The sequence below is a fragment of the Tachysurus fulvidraco genome, chromosome 11, assembly GCF_022655615.1.
Source record: "Tachysurus fulvidraco isolate hzauxx_2018 chromosome 11, HZAU_PFXX_2.0, whole genome shotgun sequence".
In the NCBI taxonomy this organism is placed as follows: Eukaryota; Metazoa; Chordata; class Actinopteri; order Siluriformes; family Bagridae; genus Tachysurus; species Tachysurus fulvidraco.
This window is the reverse complement of record NC_062528.1, coordinates 14,073,595-14,086,248: the sequence shown is the minus strand read 5'-3', so window position 1 is coordinate 14,086,248 and position 12,654 is coordinate 14,073,595. Positions and strand designations below refer to the sequence as shown.

General features: G+C 40.3%; 1 protein-coding gene across 1 annotated transcript in view; it reads left to right on the top strand.

The window, feature by feature from the left end:
• The first annotated feature begins 1,036 nt into the window (after positions 1-1,036).
• The window catches only part of foxo1a (forkhead box O1 a), a 29,513-nt gene continuing 17,895 nt past the window's right edge, over positions 1,037-12,654 (top strand). Inside the window, exon 1 of the mRNA XM_027147858.2 lies at positions 1,037-1,946. Coding sequence (XP_027003659.1) covers positions 1,371-1,946 — 576 coding nt within the window. The 5' untranslated portion in view covers positions 1,037-1,370. The remainder of the gene's footprint in view (positions 1,947-12,654) is intronic.

The window sequence follows — 12,654 nt, the reverse complement described above, 5'->3', positions numbered from 1 at the left end:
ATACATATATATATAGATGTCCAGACACCTAGGGCAAGTTCATTCCACCACCTTGGTGGCAGGTCAGAAGAGAGTCTTACTTACCTTTTACCCTGAGAGATCGTGGGACCAGTCGAGCAGTGCTGGTAGCTCTGAGGGTGCGAGGTGCAGTGCAAGGAGTGATGAGTGTTTTATATATAAATAAAGGTTTACAAAAAGGGTTAAAGACAGCATAAATACATAATAAATAGATAGATAGATAGATAGATAGATAGATAGATAGATAGATAGATAGATAGATAGATAGATAGATAGATAGATAGATAGATAAATAAAATGACAAATATAATATTTATTCATAATGCATGCATAAAATATTTTATTTATTGTGCTTATTTGTGTATTTTAATCATTTCTCTTTCTGACCCTTCAGATTCACATTCATTGTGATATTAGACCAGTGACATTACGGTCTTGTCATATTTAATACTGGCCACATGATGGCAGTATAGTCACGCGTACCGCATTTCTGTGGCCAACATAAAACTTCTCATCTACTAAACCTCTAAACTGAGTCGAAACAACACGCCATCACTGGTACTGCAGACTGCACAGTGTACATAACTACAGTAGTAGCATTATACATACACAGTGAAATGGCACCACTTCATTACAGGTCCTAATTTCTATATGACAAAATCTGTTGATATTTCTATCATGTTTTGCAATAGTGAATTATATTAATTGCTCTAAACAAAAATCTAATTTGTTTAGTTATAATACTAATGTGGCTTATGCCTGTTCATAACACTCCATTATGTTTATTAAAGCTACTTTAAGGATGCACGTGCACTCGAAGGCACATTGTGACCTAAAACCCAGCGCGTGTAATGAAATGTGTTTACTAGTAGTGTGGGCGGAACCAAGCAATGTTTTTGTGCTGTTTCGCTTTCAAAGGGCATTTGTGATTGGCTGTTGCTTGCTTTCAATCAACTGTGGGCGGTATCATCTGACCAATGATAGATGAGTTCCAGTAACGCCGCTTCCAGACCAGCGCTCACTCTGTGACTCTCTCTCACACGCACACACACGCGCACGCGCACGCACACACACACAGTGACAGGCGCACACACACACTACAGCTTGCCCGGATCGCTTTAAACTTTGACCACAACTCCATAACAAAGCGTTTAGATGTCACAGACTCTCCGGTCTGATTCACGGCTTTAGTACTAATGTAGGTTTTTGTACTTTTTACTTTTACACGAAACTTTTCTTGCTTTTTTTCTATCGCGTTCTTTTTCCTGTTTAATCCGCGCTCTTGTGCGCGCCGTCGCGGCTGTCACTTGTGCGCTGCCACCTCTATGTGACGCTGGGCGTTTGTCGGTACCATGGCGGAAGCGGCCCAGCAACAGCAGCAGCAACAGCTGGTCGACATCGACCCGGACTTTGAGCCCCTGTCGCGGCCCCGGTCCTGCACTTGGCCGCTGCCGCGGCCCGAGTTCACAAACCCCGCAGACTCGAGCACGTCCTCGCCGGCGCCTTCGGTCAAGCACGAGCCGAGTGGCACAGCTGACTTCCTGACGAGTCTCAGTCTGCTGGAAGAATCCGAGGACTATCCTGATGACAAGCCGCTCGTCTTGTGCCCGGATTTCCAGTGCCAAGAAAACTGCGGGCACCGACAACAGCAGCGGCCACCGATCCCCGGCGCTCCGCTTCCCCCACAGCAGCAGCAGCAGCAACAGGTGCCGTTACTTTCCTCCTCGTCCACAGCAGCGGCGCAGAGGAAGAGCGGCTCGGCGCGGCGCAACGCCTGGGGCAACATGTCATACGCTGACCTGATCACCAAGGCCATTGAGAGCTCACCGGAGAAGCGCCTCACTTTGTCTCAGATATACGACTGGATGGTGAAGAGCGTCCCTTATTTCAAGGACAAGGGCGACAGCAACAGCTCCGCCGGCTGGAAGGTATTTATACCGCGCACAGACTACATTACACGTGCAATAAGGGAACAGCAGTAAACAGTGCAGTCTGTCCTGAGTCTATAAACATTGGAGTGTCAGAGTCCCTAGTCAATGGTTTGGATGAGGGATTTTTGGGAATTTAAGCGCACACAACAGGTCTCCTGCTGCCTGTGTGTCATATTGACAGGTCCTGAGTAAAGTTAGGCATGAAGTGTCTGCTGACAATGAGGACTCCTGGCTCTGGATGCATAGTTTACAGCTGTGCAGTGTTACTAAGTGCTGTGTACTCTGTCTCTCTTTGTCTCTCTCTCTCTCTCTCTCTCTCTCTCTCTCTCTCTCTCTCTCTCTCTCTCTCTCTCTGTGTCTCTCTCTCTCTCTCTCTCTCTCTCTCTCTCTCTCTCTCTCTCTCTCTCTCTCTCTCTCTCTCTCTCTCTCTCTCTGTGTGTGTGTGTGTGTGTGTGTGTGTGTGTGTGTGTGTGTGTCTCTCTCTCTCTCTCCCTCTCTCTCTCTCTGTAGTCATACTGTCTGTAATTGTTGCTAAGGAGTTTCTTCTTCTTTCCTGCATGCAATGGTTAGCATTTCTGCCTCACACCTCTGGTGATCGATTTCCGCCACTTCCTTGTGTGTGTTAGAGTTTGCATGTTTTCCCAATGCTTCAGCGGTTTCCACTGAGTACACTGGTTCCTCCCCAGTCCAAAGAAATGCATCGTAGGCTGATTGGCATCTGTAAATTGTCTGTAGTGTGTGAATGGGTGTGTAAGTGTGTGTGAGATTGTGCTTTGTGGTGTGACAAGGCCTTGTGGTACATTATTGTCATTGTTTTTATTACCTTTCTTTGCCATGCTGGGTTTGATTTTATGGCAAATTAAAGTACCAGCGTTCAATTATATTTGTTGCTCACAAAAAAAAAAAAAAAACAAGAATGAAGAGCTCCAGGCCTTCAAGGCCACCCCAGTTTAACCCCAGTGGCACAGTGTTCTGAAGACAGTTGCGACACTACAGCTTCTTTGGATGGCACAGACACCTTTATGTTCCTCATACGCCCGAAGCCACCTGACAACAAGAGAAACAAAAAAACATTGCCGTGGAAATCCATGGAAACCACCTTGTGAGACAGGAGCCAAAGTTACGTTGTTAGGTGTAGTACCTCATCGCACTATTAATAACCAACGGCTTATGCGTCAATTCGCCCACGATGCATGCCAGGTATGTTTGCATGAAAGACTACACATGCAGGCAAACCTCGGTTCCACCCACCGATTTGAGTGCATTGTCCCAGCATTCCTCAGGCTTTGTGCTTTTGTGAGTGCGATTTTGCAAGCTTAGTGCTCTCTGACCTGCCTAATTGTGTGTATGAGTCAGTACTCTCTGTCAGGAAAGGTGCTGCGTACTTATGACACATGCTACGTAATAACGCAGACAGTGTTTTGATTCGGGGATTAAAAAGGAATTCAGTGGAACAGTATACATGATGTCTGTTCCTGCTCTAGTGTTGTGGTTGTAAAAGTCGTTGAATCTCATTGTGAGAAGTGTGAGGTCAGTCAGTGGCTATTAGGCTGTTTTTCTGTTACCAAAAATCTATTAAATTTAGGTACTTACATTACCTTAAAAGTCTTAATTTACATTTGATATTGTGTCAAAATGTTAGACACAACTCAGTTTCCTAACCATTTTACTCATAACTGCAGTGCCTGCATAGATGAACATTAGACTCTTATTGTCCTGCAGGTGTGTGTGTGTGTGTGTGTGTGTGTGTGTGTGTGTGTGTGTGTGTGTGTGTGTGTGTGTGTGTGTGTGTGAGTAATGGTGAAAATCTGGTCAGCTTACTGTAGGTGAGTGTAAATGGCTAAAAAAACAACAACAAGGCATCACTACATTGAGTATTCTTAAATTCAGTGTTGAGCTTGTAAGCAGCTTTACTGCTTATTTTATCTCGGCTACTACGCAGAAGCGCAGAAAAGACACTGAGTAGGAGGGCACAGACATTTTTTACCTGATCTCTTCTTCAGATAAAAGTGTGCGTCCTTTTCCGAATTGGCGAGAAAGACACAGAGCAAGAGTGAATGATCTTGAGTGCTCATCATGGCAAAATTGACAAATGCATTTTTTTTACCCGTGTCCACAGGCAACCAAACACTTTCCCTGATTCACTGGGTTTAAATTGTTGACTCATGGAGTGGAGAAGAATTCTGAAACAGGTCCAGTTGAACTCAAGTCCAGAGTGTAAACGGATTCTTCTTACAAAGTAACTCGCACTGCTTTAATGTCAAACCTCCCAGGGAGAATGCCCTGTGGTCACGCCGGCTGTGATCTCCTCTTATAGCGTGAGACACAAGACCGTTCTGTACATAGAGGATACAACAAGAGGAATTTGTTAGGCTGCACACACAAAAATCAAATATAAATCATGATCTTTATTCATTTCTTAATGTTCTCACTTCTGCATAATGTTGCACTTTTTTCCAACCATTGCATATACCTGCACAAAAGAACGACACTTTTCCATCATATTCACTGTAAATAGTAGCATAGATGTTGCATAGTAGCATAGATGTTGTATCACTTGACCTCACCTATATACCTGAAGTTCAGAGAGTCTACAGAACAAAAAGAGTGAAACACAATTGAAAAACTCAAGTAGTAAAGTCTGCACACGCCTACTTATTAAAAAATGCTCAAATGTGCATTTATCAAGACCAAATTTCACCTACAGTAGTGGCAATGAATTGCTCTCACAGAAGAACGGAAAGAACAGCTATTTATTTACCTATCAATTAATATAGCAGGTTTTCTTTATGAACTCGGCAACACACCTGAAAATGTTTAAAGCTGTATATTGTGATATGTGACAAGTGTATGAAAATTTCAGAAATGTGTTTGAATCGAACTCATCACAGGACATAAAAGTGTATTGTATTATTCTCTAATGTCCATGCTTGCGGTATAGATTGTCCTGGGCTCCTAGTCACTCAGCTCTTTTTCTTAAATGATCGTTAACTTAATTCACTCACATAATAAATTGACTAAAGACTTCTGTTCTTTAGGGACGGATACAGGTTTGCCTGCAGAAGTGCAGAGCCAAAGCAATTAACAGAAGGAAAATGATTTCTAATAGCCTTAAATGTCCAGCACTTTTTGGAACTTAATAACCGAGTGAATGGCACTGATTGTAAATGGAAGATGTTCAGCGAGCCATATCCGTGCAGAAAGAGGTGAGTCATCATGTCCTTTGGTGCTGAAGCCTTTCTCAGCTTCTTAGTGCATTAAGAGAGCTGACCATAGTTTAGTTTTTCTTTTGACAGAAAAAGCACATGAAGTGCTATAGACCTCATCTTTAGATTACACCTTTCATGCAAATTTCTATTAAAAGTAGGCAAAAACCAGCGTGAGCAGATAATGGGTCTTTAGTTTGTCAGTTTGTGTCAAATCTTTAGCATCAGTGTCTTCAGAAAATTACAAACGAATGTGCAGTGCACTGTTTTTCTACACAAACACACCTAACCATATGTCTTTGCTCCATGCACAGATGACCCTCTGTCTGCTCTTCCTGTTACTTCTATATGACACAGACGTCACTCGGCTAGTGCAAATATTTGATGCTGTACATGGCCACCAATCATCAGCGTAGGCTTACGAGCCAAGAATCGATTCTTCCCGTCCTTCAGTACGTCACACTCATGATAGCACATTCTCTACCACAACCACCATACACCCGAACCTCTTTGAAAACAAACTAAAGCTTGGTTCTTGCGTTCAATTGAAGGGCGTCATGTTGAATTGAAATCATTTCTTACTACAGTCATTCCACATCTTTTGGATAGCTGGTGTTATTCAATAACACAGAGGTGTAAGGAATAATGATAAGGCTTCCATCCAGACATAATTGTACTTTTTCTTACTTTATTGACGCATTAAATGTTGTGGAACGCCCATGAAACAATTTAATAAGGCAAATAAAATCAGAGAAACTACAAAGCCCTCTGTCCCGAAGACATTATTAAAGTTACAACTGACTTCGACTGGTACAAAAGACTGACACTGGAGACTCATCCAAAAACATTCCATATGATATGGTGGGGTTTTCTCTTTGCTATCAATTGCCACTATATCAACAAATATATGTTCTTTTTAATTAAAAAAAAAAGCCTGTTTAGGTGTAGTTTCCGTTATGCAAGTCTGTATGTCTTCTGACCAAGAAGTCAGTAATTCAGCATGATCCTGGTATAATTACTTTGCCCAAAACATTTTAAATTAGGAAAATGGAGAAAGAAGCTACAGAAATAATATTTTCGTCAGTTTTAGTTACTGAAAAACAAACCAAAAAGCGGCTTCTAACCTGACATTTTTCTTCAGGCACATTTCTCCCTGATTATTGGCCCAAGCTGTGGCTGTCATTTGTCATTACATGTCCTAAGAATATTGGCAAGTTTGGGAAAATGGATGACATCAGCGTAGAAAATCTGTGCCTCAAATATGAAGCTCCCATTGGGATGCCATGATCGAGCCTTGCACCATGACTGGAAGGCTGTGTTTTCCAGAATGTCTGACCTTCTCCTCTTCCACCCAATTCTTGACTTCTTATATCCTGGCAGCAGCTGCTCTTCCTCCAGCGCCAGCATGGGACACTGCAAACATGACTTGGCATAAACTTGGTTAGATGTCAATAGGCACAGACATCCAGAACAGACTGCTTCTCTCTCTAGCCTCCTGAGGCTGACAGTCTAAGTGCAAGGTTCACAGGGTTCAAATAAGGTGACAACTCTTAAAAGTTGCAAAACGATGCCTTTTTACAGGAAACAAAGTGCCCTGGGCCAGAATGTGGTGCCACTTGTTCGTGAGAGAAGCATTCGGAAAGATGAGGCCTTTTATTAACGCACACGACAAACCTGAGCCAAGTTTCTAATCCGGGTTACGACAGACAAGTGACGTGACTTTTTTGTTTACTTTTATTTGCCTTCCTTCCCGTCTTGTCCGTATGTTTATTTTGAACTAATGGAATTGTATAATTATAATTTCCTTTGGTTTAATGAATCACTGTCCTGGCATGTGAGAGATCTTAAAAAAGCAGAGGTGTATGTGGACATGTGTATGCATAGATGATGTGTTGTGAAATGGCAGAGTATGTATTCACTGCGCATTCAGTGAAAAACATATATTTGATTATATGCATGCCTTAAGTAAGATTCTCAAGTGCAAAAAATGTATAAAAATTCATTATTTGTCATTTATGAAATTCAGCACCTTGTTTTGCATCGGCCAACAAGCCAGAGAGTGAAAGAGAGGAAGAAAAATAAAAAATGGAATGTCTTCTTTGAGCTTCTGCTCCAGACTAAACATACCATTGACAAGCAGAACTGGGTAAAGGAAAAATGATCTGTATTTAGTACTCAGCGAATGCTGAAACGGTCCAAAAATCATAGTAGTAAAGCAACGGACAAACTGTCAACACCTATCCAAGCTGCTGCATACATGCCAAAACTAGTCCACTATTTATCCGTAAAAACTAATTAAATAAAAGGATTTATGCTTGACGACAAAACTTTTTTCATCACTACACCCTTTTAAAGCGTCCAAATGCTGCCATGTCTGCTGTGTCAGTGTTCCTGTAAAGCTGGTACTGTGTCATTTGGTGTGATTCTGCTTGGAGGTCACTGACTCTCAATCTGAGTTTGTTTATCAAACAAGATCCCGTGTTTATCTGTTTAGCCAATCAGGTGTGGACATGTATTTGCAGCTGCATGATCCGAGTGTTGAAGTAACAGCTTGCGTTCTAAACAGGAGGTCTTCCTTAAAATGCATGGTACGTCAAAATTACAGCTAGGGGGTGTGGTGGGGAAGTATTTTGGGTTTCATGATATCAGAGGAGCATTGGCACCTCGCCCCATATACCCTCCTATGCCTATTTGTGTGTGCTGTCAGGGTGGTGTAAGAGAGGCCTCGATCCTACTCAAGCCACAACACAGCACACTGCTATTTCAGCATACTGCTGGCCAAAGTCCAGGGACAGTACATCACAAGCTCATGATTTAGTTTAGGAGTGAGAGAGTGTGTGTGTGTGTGTGTGTGTGTGAGCAAGTCCTCAGACAGTATGTTCACTATGTTACCAGTGCTAATCTTTGAGTGGTGTAAAATATAATGGCAGTGGAGCAGGATGGGGAATTATTCATTTATCATCTGCTCATATAACTGGCTAGTGATCTGCTTCACTTTTATCTTAAGTCTTGGTCCAATTTTGTGACTCCTACTCAAACTATATTTGAGTCTATGAAAAAGTCAGCATGTTAATAAGTGCGATTATTTACAAGCAGTTCTACTTAATATGTAATAGGTCAACCTCAAAGTATTCCACCCAAAACTCTTTTCTGATGATGAATGAGTGTACGATAGAGTCGACTAGTGACATTATGTCTAGATCACTGACAGAAATCATTTAGGTCATGGGTTTAAAATTATTCCATGTTTTGCTGGCCAGCTCGCCAACAGATCAAGAAAACACTTAAGCCAGACTTCCTGTGACTGATTCCCAACATCTAATGGCAAAGATTTTCATCAGCGATGTGTAGATACCTCACTCAGAGAACTCACTAATGGGGTCACAAACAGCTCTTTTAAACAGAACCAACCTCAGCTCCACACGTAGGTCGACTCGTCCCAGGGCACTGACACAAGCCAGTTTCTCCACCTCATGTTTCTCTTTCTGCTCCGTTTACAAAAGTGTCGGATGGCGTGAATACACATATTGGACCATTTAAAAAGCAAGCAGTCATAGTGCGTGAGTCAGAGTGAGTCACGGAGCTGTTTTGGCGAACCAGGAGGAGAGACGCGTGCGAGGAGAGGCTGTGTGTCAGAGTAGCTACAGTATTGGGCTGAGCTCTTGTCAGGCTCATGGCTAAATGCATGACCAATTTAAGTTCCCTAAACTTGATATACAAAATTTATAAAGGCATAAACACAATATGAGCACATTTAAGTGGTTATTATCATAAGAGAAACTGTTAGGCAGCTCCGATTGGACACTAACTTAAAGGAGCTACCAAAGCTAACGATTTAGCTAGCTAGTGCAGGAAGCTAACGATTTAGCTAGCTAGTGCCACTTGCACATGATGATGGGTGAAATGAGACAAAATAGTCAGCAATATCAACATTTCCAATATCAAAATTTCAACATGTTGGAAATTTTCTGAAAAAAGGAAATGATTACAATTACATTGTAATTACAGTTATCATAACCCTCAAACTGAAGCTCCATGTGTTATATCAAGAAATATCAACAGTGATCTCTAAATCTAAAAACACATTTAAAAAATGACTTGTGATTTCGGTATGTTCATGTTGTTATTGTCATAAGAAATATTGTGGAATAAGAGGGAAATTTGGACACTAGCAGTAAGCTAGCAACTGAGGCTAATAATTTGGCTAGCTAGTACATGAGCCTAAGGTACAGGGAGAGAGGAAAAGCAATATCAATATCAATATTTTCAATATTATCAATATTTTCTCAGATATGTTGGTAATTTAAAAACACAGAAATGGCAGTATGCTATTAAAATGAAACTATTTAGCATCAACTGAATTTTCATGCCCATTGCCATATCAGAACATTTTGCTGTTATGGAATATTCTTGCGAACATTATTTAGTTTGTAAGACATGACAAGAACTACTAGAAATAAGAGGTAGGTTATGTTTAATGTCATGCTAAAGAATGAGATTTTATTGGCTATGAGACTTTAAAAGTGTTCCAGAAGTGTGGGACAGGGCCATGTAAATTGAACACACACATAAACACGCAAACCAAGAAAGAAGCTAAGCACTATTTAAGACAAGATACTAAGTCCAACTAAGAGCCTACTTCTAGGCATGGCTACAGATACCTTACTAATGCTATGCGTGTGAGTGTATGAGATAATGTGTGTGTTGAATCCAGTGTCAGTGCTTGAGATTTTAGCAGTCATTTTTATGAGCCCATTTGCCGCCAAGGGCTCAAACCACAGGCATTAGACTCTCCACATTGTTGTGCAACTCCTGCCCTAAAGCGATTATGAGTGGTGCCTGTCAGGCTGGCCCGCCACACTCACGCACACACTGCCCGGTTTGCTTCATGCTCGCACTCACACTGAAACACATGCATAAATAATCACAAACTCAGGACATTTCCCTGCATGGCATGTAAACTATATGTATACACAGATGGTCTCTGACATACACATGCAAAAGACAACGGCATAAAAGAAACTGTGTATTTTCATCTTGTTAGTTTTGTGTTAGAAGCAATAAGATCTCTGCTTTCCACAGTAAAAAGATTTGTTGCTTCTCTGGCTTTTTTCTGACATTCACACAATGTGGGAATTCCTTTGGCATCTTTTTAGCTTTCTGTCTAATATGGCATCTGGTTTCTTTACTCTCTTTATCTATGTTATTTTTTTTTCTTCATTTCCTCAATGCTTTACGGATTGATAGGAACGAATAGAAGTCACGGTATTGCACAGCAAAATGCAGTCATGACAATTCAGCAACACATATTCAAGAAAAACAAGCATAATAGCTACACTAATAGTAATCGTATTACTTTCTAACAAGTCTAACAATTTTTTTTCTCTGGCTATCTAATGCTTTTTATCCTAACCATAATGGCATAAATGGAGGCCCACATGTTTAAAAGTGCCTTTAATGGAACCTGTTTGTGCCACTTTTTAGCAGTGTGAGTGTGTTTTGTGGGGGTGTTGAGGGAGAAGGAGGGGGGTGTTTTCGGGATGGTAAATTCCTGAGCAGAGGCCAAGCCAGTGGGGCAGATTAACCGTGTGCCCACATGTGCACTCGTTTTCGTCTCAATGAATCATTGATGTGTTGGTTCGCCAGCCTGCTGGAGCAGAGTGTGCGGAGGCAACCGAACAGGCGGGATTTTTGAGTTTCTTTGTTTTTTTTGCACTGACCATGCTGTCTGTGTTTTCATGCCTGGGATTCCCATGCAGTGTTCTTTCCATTCCACAGGTTACTACCTACATTTTATTTCTATATTGACTATTTACCCATCTTCTTACTTTTCACTGCTATACTAATCCTGTTGAGCCTGCATTGGATATACTTAGTGCCCTAATTTGCTTTTAGAGTACAGTACAAACTATAATTGTTGTTCTCAGTATCATCACTTGTTCTGAAAACATCTTTTTTTAAGATCAGAAAACAATAATACTGTATGATGCTGAAATGTTTGAAGTGGCAAATATTTCTTTAAACCCAAAAGTCTGGGTCTGTATGCTAACTGGACTCAATAGATTTGTTGTCTGTTGGGGCCTCTTTGTGGTTCATGCTGATTGATTTTTTCCCCCTAAATGTTCAACCAGTTCTTTTTCAAGGTCAGAACTTTTAGAATGCTTTTTTGTTTGGCCAACTTTTATTTTTCTGAGGAATTTTTGAGCATTTTTGAGGTATTTGTTAATGAACCATTCTTTTCCTCTGGTGTCTGCTGAACCACATAAATAACACTAGTAATTTTGGACATATTTACAGTCATCCTAAGATGTCAGAAAGAAGCTTTTAGCAATTTAACACTGAAATTCCAGACTATACATCATTGCTGGAGGAATAAAACTATCCTGGCCGAACATGGCAGCTTCTGTGAGGCTTGTTGGTCATCTATTTCAAGAAATGAATTTTAAGAATTATGACTAGTTTGATTAGAAAAACTGAGTAATTCAAACTGCCTCATACATTTGGCCACACTTTGATCATAAGTCATGGGTAGATACCTCATATGGGAAAGCACATTCTTAAGCAAGGATTATGAATCACGATAACTGAGTCAGTCTGTATTGATTGTAGTTAAAGGCCCAAGAAAGCTAAATTTATATCTGCTTTCTAATTACTGTATGTGAATGATAGGTCAGTATATGTAAAGAGCTTAATTCCACTTATATGCCAACAATTTGCCATTGCTTACAATTTTGTATTTACTAAAAAATGGCACATCATATATTGTTTTAAATATGTTTAAATTTGTCTTCATTTATTTTATTTTTTTTATAAAGTATGTTTTATCAGGAATACACGGATCATCCGCCATATACGGCACTGGTAATCAGCTGCTAATATAAAAACACTATGCCAAATACATTAATGTAAAGCTTTGCTTTGTCTCACTTAGTTGTGTTACTGCAGTTATATAAATTTTGCTTTTAATTTTTATGCATTTTGCATATATTCAGAATATTATGTTAAATATTTATAATCATTTTATGAGATAAAAGTAAGTCACTCTGGATAAGGCCATCTCTAAATGCAAATATATATTATATATCATATATGTTAAAAATATTTTATTAAATAAGTATTAAATAAATCTAAATAATTTTTTCTGTCCAGCTAGTTGCTTGCTATTGTAAATAACAATGGAGTTGGTCGTGTTACGGAAATATTAACTTCTTCAAATTACCTTCAAAAATGTGTGACACAGGTATTATGATGTGGTGCATAGATATCAGAGTATCATATCCTAGAATATCACAGAACACTGGCATTATATATAGCTTAATTTTGAATTCAAACTGCTCTAACCACTAACAGGAAGTTAACCCTTTTAAAAAGCAGCAAGGTATGCAGCAGTGCAGAGTTGATGTAGCATTATGGGGCGGAGCTGTGACTCTGACGCCAGTGGAATGTGATCTTCCTGTTCTACTTCCTCTCTCGCCTGGACCTTTCGTCCTTCCTTCCCA